The following is a 21,017-nucleotide window of genomic DNA, read 5'->3' on the forward strand; positions in this document are numbered from 1 at the left end:
AATAATTTTGTTGCACAGCAGATAAGAAGTGAAGTGAAGAAGTGAAGTGAAATTCAGCCAAGTATGGTGACCCATACTCAGAATTTGTGCTCTGCATTTAACCCATCTGAAATGCACACACACAGAGCAGTGAACACACACACTGTGAGCACAAACCCAGAGCAGTGGGCAGCCATTTATGCTGTGGCACCCACGGAGCAGTTGGGGGTTCGATGTCTTGCTCAAGGGCACCTAAGTCGTGGTATTGAAGGTGGAGAGAGAGCTGTTCATGCACTACCCCCACCCACAATTCCGTCCGGCCCGAGACTAGAACTCACAACCCTTCGATTGGGAGTCGAACCCTCTAACCATTGGGCCACGACTTCCCCAAAAATCAAATAAATTAGATAATTGACTAGACAAGGTTACTAACACTTCAGAGTTTCTCAACCGGCCTTCAGCTACACATCTAGAAGGTCCCAGCTCTTCATACAACGGTTCATGTACTGCCAAGCCTACAGATCCAGTCACGTCAGCTGGCTTGATGCTGAGAGGAACACACTTCCGAGACTTCTCAATACTCAACTCCCTCTCATGATAGATCTTAATCATATTAACATGAAAAACTTTAGAAGTTTTACGGCAATCTGGGAGATGAATAACATAATCACGGTTGGACAGTTTATTTTCCACTACATAAGGACCACTATACCGGGCTTGCAGTGACCCTCCCCACACAGGTAACAAAACCAGCACTTTGTCACCAGGTCTAAAACTTCGTTCTCTAGACTTTTTATCATACCAGACCTTAATTTTAAGACCAGACCTTGTGCTTTCTCAAAATTTTGTTTAGCCAATTCACAGGCTCGATGAAGACGGGTACGAAAATCAGTGACATACTCAGGAAGAGATTTAGATTCTTGATCGGATAGCCCACTTTCTTTCAATACTGTCAAAGGTCCCCGCGGAGTATGGCCAAATACCAATTCAGCAGGACTAAACCAAAGTGATTCCTGCACTACCTCGCGTGAAGCAAAAAGTAGCCATGGAATTCCCTCCTCCCAATCTCGTTCCATCAAATGCTCAAGGGAAGCTATAAACTCTTTTAACTTGTACTGGCATGTAACATGTTCTAGTGTTGTCAATTCTATCTGCTTTATTTTATCTCTATATGTCATGCATTTTATTTTGTACAGCACTTTGGTCAGTCGGGTGACTGTGTTAAGTGGTGCTTTATAAATAAACGAACTTGAACTTGAACTTGATAACGAGCAAATTAGTTAAACTCAAGGAGGTTAATCAGTATACAGTATAATTCAAGAAACCAAGACTTCACAGTTGTTTAAAGCTTGATATACATTTGTAATTAGTTTTTTGTAAATTGTTTAAATTTTATCTCTGTATTTTGAATAAACTTATTTTATAAAATATAATAAAAATACTCCTGAAATTAAATGTCTTCCAAACTATGTATGTACGAACTAAACCACCTGGGTCTTATAACTGCGGTCCTGAAACTGTAACCATTGCTATATCATCCAGTTCGGTAGGTGGTGCGGTCACAATAGTGAATGTGGTTTCTGTAAGTACATAATTAGGTACATAATTAATCTGAAAAAAGTCTTATCAAGGCGCAGATATCCCAATACTAGTGATGGCAAGATGAAGCCTCATGAAGCTTTAAGCTTTTCAGCCAAGTGGTTCACAAAAGGGTTAATTTCTGGAAACTTTACTTCGCTCACAATACCACTTGGTGGCCAACAGGTGTAAAATAAGCAGATCTATTACAGACAGAGGTGTAAAGTCCAGGGGTCAGAAAGTAAAAGTCCTGCCATATTTTTGTTCCACCCATGAACTCAGCAGCTGATTTCACCAGAGGAGGAATCAAGTCATTCCTTTCAAGTAACAAACTAGTCTCAAGCTAAATTCCAAGTCCTTAAAGAGTTAAAGTAAGTCACATAATTAAGTGATTAATTAAATGATGATTGTGCAGTAGTGATAAACACCTGCTGTTGTTGAGAATTACAGAGGATCGGATGATTTATTGGTAAAATTATGCAACCATAATGGAGATCAGTGTTTGCTTTAGTTGGGCTCTTGACCCTTTTAAAAGTTCAAAGCAGTATGTTTTAAACACTTGCAGTTGTGTTAGTAAACATTAAACACATTGTTGAATAAAAAGCTTGAAATAGCAAAATAAATTGCATTTTTTAATTCGTTATAACTATTAAACAATGGTTGATTTGCATCTGGCAGTTCCACAAGGTAGGTTAAAAACTGATCATAAGTTAAATGAAATAAACATGTTTTGGAAATAAACAGACTTATTGCCTAACAATTACTTCATCATGTGAAACCAGCTAGCAGCAGTTTTCTGCACAGCACTGATGGCACTGCTTTATAACAGCACACACTGTAAAAAGTGTTTCCCTATATTTATTCAGTAAAATTGTGTCAAAATTTTACAAGCAATATTATTAATTAAATTTAAAACATTTTAATTAAGTAGAAATAATCATTAAAATGAGTAGAATAACATGAAAAAAATAAGTAAAATTTACATAAAAATATTTATTTCATTGGACAAAAAACAAACAAACAAAAAAACACTACACTGTAAAAAGTGTTTCCCTATATTTATTCAGTAAAATTGTGTCAAAATTTTACAAGCAATATTATTAATTAAATTTAAAACATTTTAATTAAGTAGAAATAATCATTAAAATGAGTAGAATAACATGAAAAAAATAAGTAAAATTTACTTAAAAATATTGATTTCATTGGACAAAAAACAAACAAACAAAACAACACTATGCTAAAGAATACTATGTTATGCATGCCAGGCCAGTAGTTGGCGATCATCAAACACCCTTCAAAAACATTATATGCATGCACATGACATCAGCCTTTTTACAAATTAACATTTTTGTTGCTTACATAGATATGATAAAGGCATCATGTTCAAAAGGCTGTGTCTTAAGGCCCCCCAAACAGAGTTATTGAAGACACCTAAAGTTCACAAACAGAATCAAAGGGTAAATTGTTGGTTACCATTACAGTGGTCAGTGTTTGCTTTAGTTGTGTTCTTGACCCTTGATGTTTTAATATTACGTTTTGCATTGCTGTTGTAACTCAGTTATAACAGCTAGACAAACTAAGAATAAAGATGATCAGGTAGTGTTGGTCATGCTATTACATCATCTTTGTTCTTCCTGTACATCTGAACTCATTCAGAGTCGGGTCTCTGAGACAAGATAACATTCATTATGGCAGCCCTGTGATTCAGCGAAAAAAAAAAAAAAAGTGAAATTTTCAGTATAAACCAGAGTTTGAGAATTCTGTTTAAAACAGAGAAAGGGGAACTTTCTTTTGACACACAGTCACATCAAGAACCAGCGTATGAATCTCAAGAATGGTGACAAACAGCATATTCAGACGAACTGTAAGAATCACAAAACAAGCTACTATAGAATTGTTGCTCATTATTTATTCATGCCGCAAAGCATGATGGGAGCCATAAAATGAGTTTTGATTGGTGGCACCCAGAATGCAGTGCAACATGCTTTTTCATGGTCATCATTGTTGAGGTTCTCAGGCTGATTCTTGATGTCTGTGTTTCTAAATGAAAACACTTTCCTTTTTTAACAAGGTTTTGATCAGAGGTGCTTCTAAGAATTTCTCTGATAGCGCTAAAAACATCAGAGCTTATATTGTTCAATCACAGGACACATATTATTGATAAAATACACCCAACTCAGACCAAATGATGATGTAAAAACAAATAACACCATGTGGTCGCATTTCCTTCTTGGCTTATCTAGCTGCTATATCACAACTAGCAACCAAAAAAAATCTGTTTAAAATTGTAAGGGTCAAGAGTCCAACTAAAGCAAACACTGACCACTACAATGGTAAGCAAATTATTATTATTTTTTTTTCATTCAGTGATTCGGTTTGTGAACTTTAGGTGTCTTCAATAACTATTTTGGGGGCATTACAACCTTTTGAACATGATGCCTTTAACATATCTATGTAAGCAACAAAAATGTGAATTTGTAAAAAGGCTGATGTCATGTGCATGCATATAATGTTTTCGAAGGGTGTTTCATGATCGCCAACTACTGGCCTGGCATGCATAACATAGTATTCTTTAGCATAGTGTTTTTTTGTTTGTTTGATTTTTGTCAAATTAAATCAATATTTTTAAGTAAATTTTACTTAATTTTTTCATGTTATTCTACTCATTTTTAATGATTATTTCTACTTAATTAAAATGTGTTAAGTTTAATTAATAATATTGCTTGTAAATTTTTGACACAATTTTACTGAATAAATATACGGAAACACTTTTTACAGTGCATGTACTTTAACAGAGAAATATCTAACACAAAAAGCCAAAGGTCAAGAGGCCAACTGAAACAAACACTGATCACCATGCTGGTGGCATCATTTTAACCAATAAAATATCAACATCAGATCCTCTGTAATGCACAATAATGGCAGGTGTTCATCACTAATGCACAATCATCATTTCATTAGTCTCTTAATTATCTCATTGACTTTAACTCTTTGAGGACTTGGGATTTGATTTTAGACTAGTCTGTGACTTGAAAGGAATGACTTGGTTCCTGGTGCTGAGTTCATGGGTGGAAAAACAATATGGAAGGACTTTTACTATTTGGCCCCTGGACTACCCACTTCTGACTATCCATTTAATGCTGTTATTTGGTGTTAATGCAATTTGATTCTGTGTCATTTGTCCTCATGAACATGAAACCTGTGTGATCTCTCAGTATCAGACAGTGTAACTCCACTAGGTGTCGCTCTTTCAGTGTGATTAATGTGATATTCAGTCAGTGCTGATGGTGGGAGGAGCCAGTAAAGCTGCTCATTACTGATAAAGAGCTGAATAAAGAGGAAGTAACTAAAGCAGACAGATGTAGAGACAGAGAGATTCACACAGAGATCATTCAGCAGAAAGAAGACTGAACTCAACTCACAATGAAGATCCTCCTCATCTTCCTCACTTTCTACCTGATCTCAGGTCAGAGCTTTTCTCTTTCATCACTGCAGTAATGATGCTGTTTTCTGTTCATCATCTTTCTGATCACAGTATCAATCTGATTGACAGCTGCAGTGAGATGCTTTAGCGTCACGGGATATTCTGGAGGAAGTGTTCTGGTGGATTCTGGGAAACTTTGGTCCAGTGACTCTGCTAAATATATGGCCAAATTACCTGAGTGGAGTGTAATAATAAATGATAAGAAACATGAAAAATGGATTAATGAAGGACGATTCACACTTTATCGAAACAGTGAAGGAAACCTCATGATCTACATCAGAGAACTGAACACACAAGATACTGGACGATACGCAATTGATGTTCTTCAGAACCAGCGTATATATATGACTGTGAATGTGAAAGAAGAAGGTCAGTTTTTTTTTTTTTTTTTTTTTTTTGATGAAAGTCTTTGTTTTATAAATATAGTAATTTCATTTTTTTTTTTTAATCTTTGAAAAATATCACAGATTCATGTTGTAAAGTGTCAAAGAGAGTGATAGTGAATGTTGGAGAAACTGCCAGTTTCAGCTGTGAATATTCACAGAATCACATTAATGATCCTAAGATCATATTCAAAGAAGAAAAAGACTCCATTGAGATGATTTACAGCAGATGGAAGAAGAAAGAAAGATTGAGTATTTCTGATGACAAACATAAAAACATCTTCAGTGTGAGGATCACTGCTGTGACACCAGATGATGGAGGAGTTTATTTATGTGGAGTTTGGATCGACAAACAATCTTACACTTACTCCATTATTAATACTGTTCATCTGCATATTATGAGTGAGTAGAGCAAGCATTCAGATTTTGCAAAAAAATAAAATAAAAAAATAAACTGTTTAACCCAGATTTAGTGATATTTGTGATTGACAGCTAAAGTGGGCTTGTCTAGAGTGAACGGCTCCTCAGGAGGTGGTTTGATGATCAAGTGTGAACATCCTCAATACAAAACCAACCCAAAATACATCTGTATAGAACCAGACGGATGTTCAGAGAGGAAGAATCCAGGAGTTCAGGGTGAATGGGTGGAGAATGGAGATGTTTCTTTATATGACGACACCAGAGCAGGAGTCTTGATGGTGTTTTTTAGAGAGCTGAAAGCTGCAGATGAAGGAACATACAGGTGTGGAGTGAAAGTATCTGACTATACTGAGAGATTCACTGAGATACAGCTGAGCGTCAGACACGGTGAGGAACCTCAGGTACTTTATCTTATATATTAAAAAAAAATGTGTTCTGATTTTTGTGTGATTTCTTTTGGTTAAAAGATGAAAAATATCCAAAGAGTGTGACTGAATCTGTGTATCTTGGTGGAGAAGTCAACATCACCTGTCAGATTCCAGAGCAAAATCAAGTTCATTTCTGCAAAGAGGATGATAATCACATCTGCCAAAGCATCGGCTCATCTAAAGTGACAGAAATGAGTGGTTCATCAGAGAGAAATGAAGAGAGAGTTGTTACAGTGAGCATCAGTAATGTGAGTGTGAGAGATGCTGGAGTTTACTGGTGTGGAGCAGAAACCAGAGACACAGATCTGACTTTCATCTCCCTGAACACTCAAATTCAGCTCAACCTCATCAGTGAGTCCTTTCAGATGATCTTATTTGAATAGATATAGTGCATTCAGTAACACCAGTTGTTCTTGTTAAATGTTCATGTTTGCTTGTTAAAAGTAACTCCAGAAGTGAGACATGAAAGATAATACACAACTAGTCCTATTATAAACTGAGTCCTATACATATTTATTGAATAGAAAATGTTAAAACAGACATATATGTTGGAATAGGAACGAGTATGAACATCATACATTTTAATAACTGTGTAGATATATTGTGAAATATATAATTTATCTCTGGAGTGCGTTTGTGTGTTTAATTTTTCTCAGATTACTCCATGATCATCATTATTAGTGTGTGTGTGATTCTGCTGCTGATCGCTGGATTCACTCTGATTGTGTGCAAATTAAGACACAAGAGACGAGGTGACATTTGCTTGCATTATTTATCTCTTGAATCGTTTAACTGAATCGTTTGAGTGTCTCTGAGCTGCTTCAGATAATCTCAATCACTCAATTAGTTTTTATCTTAGATGCTGCTCACATTTAATCTTGATCGAGTTTGTCTTTCACTTTCGGACTTATTTTTTGGGGTTAATCAGGAAGAACCTCGACGTCAGACAAGAGAAAAAGGGAGAAAGATACAATGGTGAGTCACAGTGTGATTAACACATTACTCCAATTGTAAAGTATTTGCTCTGACCTCTGGTCACTTCTATACTTACACTCCTCACAAGCTGCTCTACTTGCCTTCAGAAGCTGCTTTACACAGGCGTTATAAAAACAAGTTATAATCTTTTATAAAGTATTGTCAGTTATTATGTCTTTATCCATGTTTAGTAGTGCACAGCAAAAAAAAATCTGAGTGAAATTAACTCTGCTGGGAGTACATGTGAGACCACACTCGAGTGTGAAAGTGTTAAAATAGGAGTATTAAATTAACACTGAAGCAGAGTTAAAGTTAATGAGATAATTAAGTGATTAATTGAGTGATGACTGACCATTATTGACAATACCTGATGTTAACATGCAGAATCAGCAAATGCAAAAATCACTATTTTAATGTTGTCACCATTATAGTGGTCAGTGTTTGCTTTGGGCTTTTGACCCCTAAAATGTTAAAACTAAGTTTTAAAACCGATGGACAAGCAAAGACTATTGTTGTTCATGAATTACAGAGTTAAAATTACATTGTTGATTATTGCAGCACTGTGATTCTTCAACAATGTATTTCAATGAGTCTTTTAGTTAGACATGCAAACATCAAGAATCAACCAGTAAATCTCAACAATGGTGAAAATCCAAAAAACATGTTGCAGTGCATTCTAGGTGCCACCAATCAAAATTCATCCATGACTCCCATGATGCATTGCGGCATGAATAAATTATTAGTTGAATTGTTTCAGTAATTTCTTTTATTCTTACTATTCTATTTTTTTTTATGTTACTTTTAGTAGTTTGTTTTCTAATGTTTAGAGTTGTTCCGTTTTTCTGAATTTGCTGTTTGTCACCATTGTTGAGATTCCTACACTAATTCTTGATGTATGTGTGTGCCTAAAACAAGATTTCTTTTTTTTTTTAATTAACAGAACAACTTTCAAGAAATCATTTTAATTAGCGCGTACTGTCCAATCAAAGGGTTATTATAATCAATGAGGTCAATCAAATCTGTTCAGGCTTTAATTGAGTTTGGTGATTCAGGTCAAATGCCCATGTTATGATTTTTTTCTTGTCTGTTCGTTACAATTCAGTTGTAACAGCCAAAGCAAATCTCGCTTTAAAATTAAACCAAACTAAACCAAACACTGACCAAACACTGTGATTTTCATCTTTGTTGATTCTGCATGTTAACATCAGGTCTCGTCAATAATGGTCAATCATCACTCAATTAATCACTTAATTATCTCATTAACTTTAACTCAGCTTCAGTGTTAATTTAACACTCCTATTTGAACACTCACAATCTTGAGTGTGGTTTCACATGTACTCCCAGCAGAGTTAATTTCACTCTGGATTTTTTGCTGTGTGCATTATACAGTTGTGTGATAATCACAAGTGTGATATTGTGTTGCCACAGCTAATTATCAATTTTAATTTACACCTCAGCCTCCTCAAAAACTTCCCCACCAGCTTCCGTTATTTTAATGTACTTTCTCTCTAGTTTATCAGCATTCAGTCATCATGTGCAGACAGCAGACGCGATTCTCTCTCAGATCATGGATCAGCTCAAATAAACAGTCATGATGAATTACCCACAATCCCCTCTGATGGGCTCCTGTACACTGCTGTCAATTTCCAGAAGCATGAAGAGTCTCTCAGTGAAGCTACAGTCAGATTCAGTGAGGAGGAGGAGATTCAATCTGAATACGCTGCTGTCAGTCACCGCATGACACTCAAGTAATTTACTGTACAACAGTATTTTACAAAACATCTTTCTTTTTTTTCTTTTTTTCTTTTTTTACATTTGTTTAAATTCACAGTTCATTGATAAAATCTCTTCATAATCCATAATTTAGTAATGAGCAGTTGTTGGGTTTGATGAGGGTCGTTCAGTTGAGACACTTTATCATGAGACATTTCAAAGTTTCCGCTGCTGCTCATGTTGCTTCTTTCACATGTTTAAAATAGTTTGTCATGTCAGTTTATGTGACGGTGTGGTGAAAACAGGAAATTGACTGACACTTCTAAAAGTTACTGTAGAGTTTCCACTCCACATACAGCAGCTTTTAACAGTTAATAAAGACTCTTTAATAGCAGCTCTTAAACAGACCTTTATGATAAGTCGCATGGAGTTTGAGAATCATCATTTGTACTCCATTCAGTTTAAATGGCTTGTTTTAATTTCTTTAAGTAAGCTATATGCTATGCTATTTGTCCTGCTTTAGATTTGTACATAAAAAATAGTTACACAGACAGTATCAAGGAAGACATTAATATTAACAGCAGTGGGAGTGAATCTAGTTTGAAATACCAGATCCCAGAAATACATTCAGAAATAGAGTATAAGAACATAATGATCTGATTGCTATCATGAAAGCTTGTGAGAAAGTGTGTGTGAGCGTGATGGACGGGCTATTTCTCTGTCCATCTCAAAGCCACATAACACTTGTGAAGGTTCAGGGTCTAAGTTTAGTTTGATTGTGAAGATTAAACAGCTTTATTCAGGAAACCCACAGCGAGACACATGAGACTGAACTCAGACAGAAGATGAACATTTATTGTGAGCAGAAGACAATAAAGAGCTTTAACAAAAGCCTGAAAAACATTTCATGATTAACAAATTATCCATGTGTGCTTTGAAAGTTTTGCTTATAAATAATAATAAAAAGGCATGTCCACAAATCACAGAATGTCTGAAAAATGTTTTGCATGTTATATATTTGTATTGTTAAAGAGGTCAAATGATTCTATTTTAAAGATAATTATTTTGTGTAACAGAATATGTTGACATGCTTTTATGTTCAAAAAACACATTATTTTTTCAAATACTGTACATTATTGTAGGTCCTCTAAGCCCCGCCTCTCAAACAAGGACAGTCTGCTCTGATTGGCCAGCTTCCCAGTGCATTGTTATTGGCTGAACACCGCAAGTACTCATCGGAAATGTAACGCCCCTTTCCATAATCATAAGCTTCATCTTTCAAAATAAATGTAAAGACAATTAATAATGTCCTTAGTTCAAGCTTAAAGTGGACACATTGTCTCGTTACAGACAAAGTGATGAAGCTCACATGTGTTTGCAGAACACAAGCCATGGACGTTTAAGACAGCTGACTACACTGTGTGACCCTGTCTGTCTCTCTCCCCCCCACACTCACACTCACACACACACATACAACACACAAAACTCTGTATTTGAATATTCAATAGCAAATACTTAAACTAGTAACAAAACATACTTACAGTAGCTGATTCAGAAGCACCAGATTGTCATAGCACAGTCAGAATGACTTCGTCTCCTACGATCAGGAAAACGGTCGTCCATAAAATGCATTGCTGTTCTGTTGTGAGTAATCTTATAGATGCATCTACTTTCAGAAAGCCAAACAGAGTGCTTTTGGTTTCTCCTGGATACACACACATCTCCCTGACATGACTGCTTCAATACTTACTGTGTTCCTGAAACCATGCCTTCTTTCTTTGTGTGAACATTTGGGTGGCATTACACAAATATTTCCACACAGTGATGTAGAGATGTGGGAGTGTGTTTAAACGAGGCGTTTTAGGGGTCATGGCAGAGTCTTAACTTTGATAAAGAATATCTCTTTGGATTTGAGACTTTAATCTTTGCAACTTTACAGATCTTCTTCATACACCAAGAGCTTGTAACAATTGTAACACTCAGAAAAATGTAAATTGCATCATATGACCCCTTTAAATATAGTTACTTTATGTTAATATCACATAAACAAGCATCTCTGGGTTTACTGTAATAATAAGTATTTTACTACTTTATTAAAGAGACTTGCATGTAAAGGTCTCAGCAGTTTGTGCTTGCTGGGTTGTTAACACTGTGGTCAGTGTGATAAAATCATCAACATGCTGCCTTGTGGTTTTCTTTTGCATTTAAGTTACTTTGATCAAACCAAGATGCTCTTTAATATGGTAAATGGTAAATGGACTGCATTTATATAGCGCTTTCAACAGACCACATGGCCATCCAAAGCACTTTACAAGTTGCCTCACATTCACCCATCCACACACTCATTCATACACCGACTGCGGTGTCAGCCATGCAAGGCGCCATCCAGCTCGTCGGGAGCCGCTGAGCAGCTAATAACCTGCAAAATTCTGCTAATTTGTGATCAGTAAATCAGTTCACTGTTAAACTATTATTTTGTGAAATTGTGTCTGGAATACTATAATAAAGCACAGACTGTAAAGATATTGAACTTTTTTATAAAAAAAATTCAGTGAGAACATCTTGATCTAGACTCTAAAAATGAAGTTTTTTTATGTTCATGATTTTAAGTTTGTTCTTAAACCGAGGTCAGTGAGTACATTTTTGTTATAACAAATAGGAGGAGAGTTAACGGTGATTGGGATGAGTATCGACTATGTGGATTATAAAAGGGGCATTCTGACGTGAAGATGCAAGACGGAGCGGATGGATTAATGCCGAGGGAAGGTGGGGGAATGGAGCGGACGGATTAATGCCACGGAAAGGCAGTGGGAAGGTGGTGGTAATGGATTAATGTGGCGTGAAGGCGGAAGTTTAGTCTCTGTGTCTTGGGGAACTGGAATGATGGATCTATAAAGTGAAAGTGATAAGGATCGAAGAGTGGCCGAGCATCCACATCATCTATGCAGCAGTTAAGTGCCTTTTCTTCTGTGCAGTCCTTTATCTTCAATATTCACTGGGTGTATCAGACTGTGGACAGTGTTTCTAAATTGGTCAAGATAGTGACTGAAAACTCTTTGTAGTATACTCCTTACAGTGTTGGATATTCAGATATATTAATGGGAGAGGATGCCGGTAAACTCGTTGAGGTGGTGCATTTGAGTGGGGGGCTCACCCCGAACCAGCCCATGACAATAGGACCTCAGAAAGAAGGCTGGAATGGCACAAGAAAGTCATCACCTCTATTCAAACGCTTCTATTCCTTAGACCAGTGGTTTTCAACCTGTGATGGTATTGCAGGTTGGTATTGCAATTACTATTAAATAAATAATTAAAATAAATAATATTGTTAATATATGTCAAAATGTCTAAATCATAACATAATATCATTTCATACACTGTAAAAAATAAGTGTAATTTTAACTGTAAAATTTTGTAAAAACGCTACGGAAAAAAAACTGATAATAGGTTAACAGTAAGTTCCCGTACTATATACAGGGAAAAACTGTAAAAGATCTAACAAAGCATTTAATGTAAATTTACAGTAAAATTCTGTTAATTATACAGCTTTTAGAAGTAAAAAAAGAACAAATCAATGTATAATTTACAGTCTAAAACTGTAAACTGATATTCCCAGAATTCCCTGCGTGACACTCCACGTTTGAAAGTATTTTGTTTAAATAATCATGTTTTTAAATAGTTCTTGTTATCAGTTATGTACATTTGAGCTTTATGTTACATCTTCTGTTGCTTAATGAAAGTTTTTTGCATTATTTAAGTATCACGTGTGTTACCATGATGGTGTTTTGTGTTTCCATAAATGTGCACCTTCTATATGTTAATATATACTTCTGCTTGTGGTGAAGCTACTTGTGATGAGCTTTGATACTTCATGTGGCTTTCTCTTATACAGTACCATCTTTATTATTATGGTGGTTGTCAGTATTTTCAAGGTACAAAACAGATTTAATTTTGTGTGTTGTTGAATTTACTGGTTTATATTCACATTTTCTTGTTTGTAAATTACAGCTTTATATTGTAAAATTAACAGTTTTTGACGTAAATGTGTTTACAGTTTTCTGTATTTTTACAAAATTATTCTGGCAACCACAGCTGCCAAAAAGTTTTTGTAAAAACAACAAGAAATTTTTTACAGTGTATAATTAAATAACAAAACAAACAAAAAAAAAAAATGTAACCATGCTTCCACTATTCAAGTTCGCTGATTGGTTTAAGAATAAACCACCAATTTATCTTAGATATTTTTGCTTGGGAACCACTGCCATAGACAGTAAAAGTAAACCAAATCTAGTTTTGGTTTCTTAATAAGAGGCTTGATAACCACCAACTTGAATGGCTTTGGGACGTGACCTAAAGATAACGACGAGTTAATGATATTGAGAAACGGTTCTTCGGCTACAGATAACAACTCTTTCAGTAATTTAGTGGGTACAGCATCTAATAAACATGTTGTAGGTTTAGATACAGTGATAAGTTTATTTAGCTCTTCCTGTCCTATATTTGTAAAGCACTGCAGTTTATATTTGGGTGCGATGGATGAAACTGAAGTGTTAGACGCTGTAGAATCTACATTCGCTATTGTATTTCTAATGTTATCTATTTTATCAGTGAAGAAATTCATAAAGTCATTACTATTTAACGTTGGTGGAATATTTGAATCAGGTGGCGTCTGGTAATTTGTTAACTTAGCCACTGTGCTAAATAAAAACCTTGGATTGTTTTGGTTATTTTCTATGAGTTTGTGGATATGCTCTGCCCTAGCAGTTTTTAGAGCCTGTCTATAGCTGGACATACTGTTTTTCCATGCAATTCTAAAAACTTCCAATATAGTTTTTCTCCATTTGCACTCAAGACTAAGTGTTTCTTTCCTGAAAGAGTGAGTATTACTGTTATACCATGGTACAGTACGTTTTTCTCTAACCGTTTTCACTTTGATAGGGGCAACAGCTTCTAATGTATTAGAGAAAAAAGTGCCCATGTTGCCAGTCATTTCGTCTAATTCATGTGTATTTTTGTGTACAAAAAGCAGTTGAGATAGATCAGGCAGGTTATTTGCGTCTTTGGTGGCTGGAACAATAGTTCTGCCCAGACGGTAACGCTGAGACATATAGTTAATATCAGTGATACGCAGCATGCACTATACAAGGAAATGGTCTGTAATATCATCATATTGAGGTACAATATCTATAGCAGTAAGATCAATTCCATGAGATATAATTAAATCTAGTGTATGATTAAAACGATGAGTGGGCCCGGTGAAGTTTTGCTTGACTCCAAAAGAGTTTATTATGTCAGTAAACCCAAGTCATAATGTATCATTTGTATTATCAACGTGTATATTAAAATCTGTGGTCTTAAAATGTGGTCTTTATTAGGTTTAGGAATGAGTGATATAAGCGCTGTATTCACGTGGGATGGGAATCTAGCATTTTGTTTTATTTCCATTATTGTTCTACTGAACAGTGGTTATAAAGTTGACCAAAAATGTTCGTAGAACTCAGCAGGGAAGCCATCCGGTCCTGGTGTTTTATTATTTTGCATGTGTTTCAGCGCGGAGTGAAGTTCTTTTTCAGTGATTGGTAATTCGAGAGAGATAGTTTGCTCCGGGTTGAGTTTTGGTAGAATGGTGTTATCGAGGAATTAGTTTATGTCTTCTTGATTTGGGTCCATATCAGATGAGTATAATTTTGTATAGTATTCTTCAAATATTTTGTTTATCTCAATAGGTGAATTGGTTAGCTTCCCTGCTGAGTTTGTAATGGATGTTATAGCTGTTTTTTCTTTATTTCTTTTAATTTGACTGGCTAAATATTTTCCGGATTTATTGCTGTGGTGAAAAGATTTGTGACAAAGTCTGTGAGTCAGAAACTGGTTTATTTTGGTCATTATTTCATTAAGCAAGAATTTATTTTCTCCTAGTTCTTTATAGATTGGTTATTTGCATGTAAAATACCTAATTTTTTTTCTTTTTCTTTTTCCTTTTTTTTATGGACTGAATATGATATGATTTTTCCCCGCAATACTACTTTCCATGTCTCAAACCGCAAACTTTTTAAATCTACAGTACAGAGAACAAGAGCAATGGGTTTCATACATGAAAAAAAAAAAAAAACACAAAATAAAAAATAACTTCATAACCTCAGGTACTTAATATGTGATGACTTTTTTCATCTTCATCAAAGAACTGATACCACCTGAGTTCTCTTAATTTTGTTTCTCGTTACAGCAGTCTTTCACAAAAACACAGTTACAGCAGTCAGAGACAGGCTAATTGAAGAAGTAGCTTGACCAAGATCCTAACTAAACCAAACACTGATCACCACAATGGTGACTTCAAATGAATCAAATATCAACATTTAAACCTCCGTTAATTCTCAATAAGAGCTTCTTTAGATGTCTGACAGAAATAAATCAATCTAATGATTCCATGTTTGTGGAAATGTTTGATCCTCCTCTGCTGAGATCTTCAGAGATTTAATGTCTTTGATTTGCAGTTGATTTTACCACATGCTCAATTGTCAGTTATTTCATTATTTCATAAAGATTATTTTATTTTCTTGATATAGATACAGTGTGTTATGCCTAAATGAATAAATGAATGTAAATGTTGAAAATATTTATTTTAAATATTTCTTTTTTCTACCACTTTTAAACTAGTTTTTAACCTTGTAAGGAGGTTCTCTGACCGTCTAAATCGGACGTACAGAAGACGTCAAAAAAAGACGTCATAAAAACATTCATTCTGGCTCCTCAGTGGACGTCTTTTCAATGTCACCAAAGACATAAAAAGACGTCCACTGGATGTAACTTTGCTCAGTGGGAAAGGTCAGCCTGCTGGGCTTGAGTGTAGACTTACAAACTCAAGCTACACAGCTAAATGAATCAGTATCAGACAGTGCAACTCCACCAGGTGTCGCTCTTTCAGTGTGATTAATGTGATATTCAGTCAGTGCTGATGGTGGGAGGAGCCAGTAAAGCTGCTCATTACTGATAAAGAGCTGAATAAAGAGGAAGTAACTAAAGCAGACAGATGTAGAGACAGAGAGATTCACACAGAGATCATTCAGCAGAAAGAAGACTGAACTCAACTCACAATGAAGATCCTCCTCATCTTCCTCACTTTCTACCTGATCTCAGGTCAGAGCTTTTCTCTTTCATCACTGCAGTAATGATGCTGTTTTCTGTTCATCTTCTTTCTGATCACAGTATCAATCTGATTGACAGCTGCAGTGAGATGCTTTAGCGTCACGGGATATTCTGGAGGAAGTGTTCTGGTGGATTCTGGGAAACTTTGGTTCAGTGCAAATGTTAAATGCATGAATAAATTACCTGAGTGGACAAATATAATGAATAATACGAAACATGACAAATGGATCAATGTTGGAAAATTCACATTGTTTCAAAATAATGAGGGAAACCTCATGATCTACATCAGAGATTTGAAGGACCATGATGCTGGAGGATACTGGATCGGTGTTCTTTACAAGTGGGGTATAGATATGACTTTACATGTGGAAGAAGGTCAGTCATTTTAAGACAAATAATAATAATAATAATAATAATAATAATAATAATAATAATAATAATAATAATAATAAAATAATAATAATAATAATCTGAATCGACTGATGATTTTAAATCCTTTACAAAAGTAAGGTGTATATATATATATATATATATATATATATATATATATATATATATATATATATATATATATATATATATATTAATTTTTTTTATTTTTTTTATGTAAATCCCAGATTCATGTTGTAAAGTATCAAGGAGAGTGATGGTGAATGTTGGAGAAACTGCCAATTTCAGCTGTGAATATTCACAGAATCAAATTAATGATGCCAAGATCATCTTCAAAGAAGGAAAAGAGTATATTGAGATGATTTACAGCAGATGGAAGAGGAAAGAAAGATTCAGTATTTCTGATGACAAACATAAAAACATCTTCAGTGTGAGGATCACTGCTGTGACACCAGATGATGGAGGAGTTTATTTATGTGGAGTTTGGATCGACAAGCAATCATACAATTACTCCATTATTAATACTGTTCATCTTCATGTTATGAGTGAGTAGTACAAATAATCATTAAAATATTGTTTATGAAATTGCCTTTTGTTGCAGAATTGATTATACACTATTTTTCTGAAGACTGAAGAGTGTCAGGTTCATAATTTTGTTTCAGCTCTCTTCTGCCACCTTGTCAAGATTTGAGTTTCCTTGTTTGTTTACTGACTGAAGTTACTGATTCTGTTCACCTTTTGGGTTAATTATCTCATTAATTCTCTTTCCCGGGTCAGTTGTGACCTAATGGTCTTGTAACCTGAAGATGACCGATTCGATTCTTAGTGCTGGCAGGACATTTAGGTGAAGAGAGTGAATAAAGAGCATTCTGTTTCACACGCATTATCTGCCACTGAGGGACCTTTTGCACCAGAGCAAATGGATGTGTTTGTGTGCGTGCGTTTTCACTTCTCACTGCTGTGTCTGAGTGTGTGTTTTCACTTCTCTCTGCTGTGTGTACTGGGTGTGTGTGTGTATGCTTGTATGGATGAAATTCAGAGCACACATTCATATGGCCAAGTATGTTGTCCCACATGCGTCACTTTCATTGTGTGTGTTGGTGTGTATCATTAGCCTGGTGTTTCTTGAGATCTTTGTTCAATGTTTTCTATTGTGGGTGCGTATACTCCTGTGTTTTCTGATGTTTTCTAAGTTGTATTATTTAATTAAAGACTCTTCAATTTCCTTTTTTGTGTGCTTAATAAATCACAACAATGCATGACACTGAGCAGTTTAAATATTATTGTTTATAAGAGGTACCAAATATATAAATGCTTTATAAGAACGATAATTTATGTAGAATTTTTTTTTTTCTCAAGTGCCTCCAGTAGTGAGAGATGAAGGAGAATCAGCTGAGATCATCTGTCCTTATGATTCAATCTATAAATCAAAGCCAAAGTCTCTCTGTAAGGGGAAGTGCTCCACTAGAGACAGAAATCCTCTCAGTGAGACTGTGAGAGAAGAGAAAGAGACCAAGACTGGCAGATTGACTCTGAATGATGACGTCACTGCAGGTGTCTTCACTGGGACCATCACTGGACTGACAGCAGAGGATGCTGGGAAATACTGGTGTGCAGTGACATTAGAAACAGAGCTCAATTATCTTTACACTCATCTGATCGTCATCATGAACGAGGGTGAGGAAGGTTTCTGCATCTGAATATGTGAAACTACGGCTGTGAATTGATGTTCTTGTGTCTGTAAACATTTCCAGAGCTGAACTTGACTAAGTATGAAGGAGACGACGTGTCAATCCAGTGCAAACATCATGATGAAGATCAGAAACGCTTCTGCAAAGCACATGAAGCCTCCATGTGTGTGAAGGATGGAGTTTCATTGGAGACGATCAGAGATGATCGATTCTCTTTCAGTGATGAAGCATCTACTGGAGTCTTTACTGTGAACATCACTGATCTGAGAGAAGAGGATTCTGGGATATACTGGTGTGGTGCTCACATCATCATTAAAGTCAGTCTCACTGTTAAAACAGGTAAAATATCTTTAGATGAAAACATCACATCAACTTTATGTTCATTCATAAGTGTGTCTTATTTGTCGTCGTTTTCGTTTTAATGTTGTGTATGTTTATGTCTGTGCATGCTTATTTCTCTCTCATTAGAGGATAACTGTGTGTGTGTGTGTGTGTGTGTGTGTGTGTTTTATTTTCAGATTTCACCTTGTTCAACTTGATTTGTGTTTCTTCAGCTCTGATGCTGATTGGGGGATTCTGTCTGATTATGTGTAAATTAAACCTGAATGAGAACATTGTGTTATATAAAGCATATGTGACCCGTCACGGAAACCAGTGACACAAATCGGCGGCACAACTTTCGAGCAAAATGAGAAAGAAGCGTTTTTTTTTTTTTCAAAATTGGTGATTTTCGTTTTTTTACAGAATCTGTTAGTTGAGATCACAAAGAAGCCTCTCCGTGTTTGAGATAGCAGTATTGGTATATTTAAAAGCGTACATTTTGAGGTTGAAATCAGCTTGTTTGTCTGAGATTCTAGCACGCTGTAGGGGCGTTTCATTGTCTGTCTGTATTTCCACACTGGATAAGCCGGCATTTGTTTCTTTTGTTATTGCCCCCGCCCTCCGAGGGAAGCGTGGCTACTTAGTATGCAGCGCTGTGGCCGGCTCTAGCTGATATCAAAATTCAGTGAAGATGAACGCCGCAAACATGAACGCAGACGAGCTGAACCGTGGCCGTTACATCGAAAATGTTTTGAAGTGCTTCTTTGACAATCCGGATGCTTATAAACAAGCACTCACTGATTCTGAAGACGATCTGAGCGACGATGAAAGTGGCATAGTAAGACTGTAATATCCCAAAGAAGACCCCGACAAAGAGAAAGTGTGCCCGAACGAATTATTTCATTGGAGGCATCGAGATCTGCGAGAATACTTTTGTTTCTTATGGGGTGAGTTTCCATAAACATCAAAGTTTGTCGTTTTGTGTTCATTCTAAGAACACATACATGTTATCTCATGTTGTTATTGTTAATGTGATCTATTGTTATTAGCTAGCTCATCGGTTATCACAGAATCCTGTTAAAAAAGTCCTAATGCTACACAATGAAATCAATTCACCAAGTTGTATGTAGAAAACCAGAAAATAACAAATAAAATTAGCATCAATATGTACTTTTTTTTACATAAACATTAATATAATACCATTAAAAATTAGGGGCAGATTTGAAAGATTAAAGATTTTTTATAAAAAGATAAAACTCACCTATTTCAGCCTCTAAATCATTTTTATAAAAGTCAAAAAAGATAAATTACTGACATTTACAATACACATTCTCCTTTATCATTAATAGTATGCGGTCCGATTTTTCCCGTTGTGTCTGTCGTTGCTATGCAGGGGGTATGGCTTATCTAAATGAGATGTAAATGAGCCCCATTGTCACTCGCAGCAGTGAGAACTGCACAATCTTTTTGAGCTTTTTTGAGTGCCTACCTTCAAATGGCCACAACTTCTCCAAATATTATCAGATTTCCATGTGTTACACATCGTTGGAAAGCTTGGAGCCTACACTTTCAGAATCTGTGAATAACTCAAAATGCCCCAGAACCGACTTGTGTCCCTAATTTCCGTGATTGGTCACATATATTAATCACTACTAATCCAGTCACTGGAATAAAGGACAAAATGCTTTTGTCCAAATGAGGGAACCCCAAAATGTCTTCAAAGGGATGTTTTGTCTCAGGTTTGTTGTGAAAGTAGGGATGAGCAGATCATCAGACAGAAGAGACTGGTGAATCCAATCTTCTGCTAAATTAGTGTTTCATCTGTACAGTGTTTATTTCTCCACATTCTGGATCCAATTCTGGAGCAGATGCACTTTTTTCATCCTCTGACAAACATCTCTACACCTACCGGAAGGCATGCAGTTTCCAGAAGTGTGAAGACTGTCATCCATTGATGATACAGTGTTTACTCTGTTTCACTCTGAGTCACCATACAAGACTCAGATCCTTTGTGTTCACAGATCCTCACACCTTACAAATAGCTGTGTCTGAATGTTTAAAAAAATGTTTTATATAATATTTATATAAAGACAGTTTGTTTGATTAACATGTTTTCAAACAAATGTGTTAATAATTTCATAAATTAATTATTTCTAGTATTTTTTGTAGGTTAAGGAGATTTGCTTGGAATAGTTCCTCAAGTATTGTCTAAATGTAATGTAAAATGTAATGTATTGTGGCTGTGACTGTTTTATCCAGCGACCGTGTGTTAAATATCACCCTACATACTCTCCAGCTTGTGGTTTTCTTTACTGCTGTTTGAGTCATAACCAAGAAACCCTTCGGCCACATTCAGGTGTGAAAAAAACAGGAAACTCTTTCTTTAGTACAATTGGACAGAAAAGTTTCCACACCACATATACATAATAATTTTGTGAAAATCAAATATCTTAATTGCATTTTTTTACAGCATTGTTTTATTGTAGCCATCTGAAATACTCTGAGAATT

At 35.6% G+C, this 21,017-nt stretch overlaps 2 protein-coding genes across 2 annotated transcripts in view; both read left to right on the forward strand.

Moving 5' to 3' along the window:
* The first annotated feature begins 4,801 nt into the window (after positions 1 to 4,801).
* Positions 4,802 to 6,120, forward strand: LOC113072337 (uncharacterized). Its single transcript, XM_026245359.1, has 5 exons — positions 4,802 to 5,023; positions 5,111 to 5,410; positions 5,509 to 5,826; positions 5,917 to 6,060; positions 6,107 to 6,120. The coding sequence occupies exons 1-5, from the start codon at positions 4,981 to 4,983 to the stop codon at positions 6,118 to 6,120; spliced, it is 819 nt and encodes a 272-aa protein (XP_026101144.1). The 5' UTR covers positions 4,802 to 4,980.
* LOC113072345 (polymeric immunoglobulin receptor-like) overlaps positions 6,076 to 21,017 on the forward strand; it is a 62,541-nt gene continuing 47,599 nt past the window's right edge. Inside the window, exons 1-2 of the mRNA XM_026245366.1 lie at positions 6,076 to 6,231; positions 6,312 to 6,623. Coding sequence (XP_026101151.1) covers positions 6,120 to 6,231; positions 6,312 to 6,623 — 424 coding nt within the window. The 5' untranslated portion in view covers positions 6,076 to 6,119. The remainder of the gene's footprint in view (positions 6,232 to 6,311; positions 6,624 to 21,017) is intronic.

The sequence above is a fragment of the Carassius auratus genome, unplaced genomic scaffold, assembly GCF_003368295.1.
Source record: "Carassius auratus strain Wakin unplaced genomic scaffold, ASM336829v1 scaf_tig00008860, whole genome shotgun sequence".
NCBI classification, from domain to species: domain Eukaryota; kingdom Metazoa; phylum Chordata; class Actinopteri; order Cypriniformes; family Cyprinidae; genus Carassius; species Carassius auratus.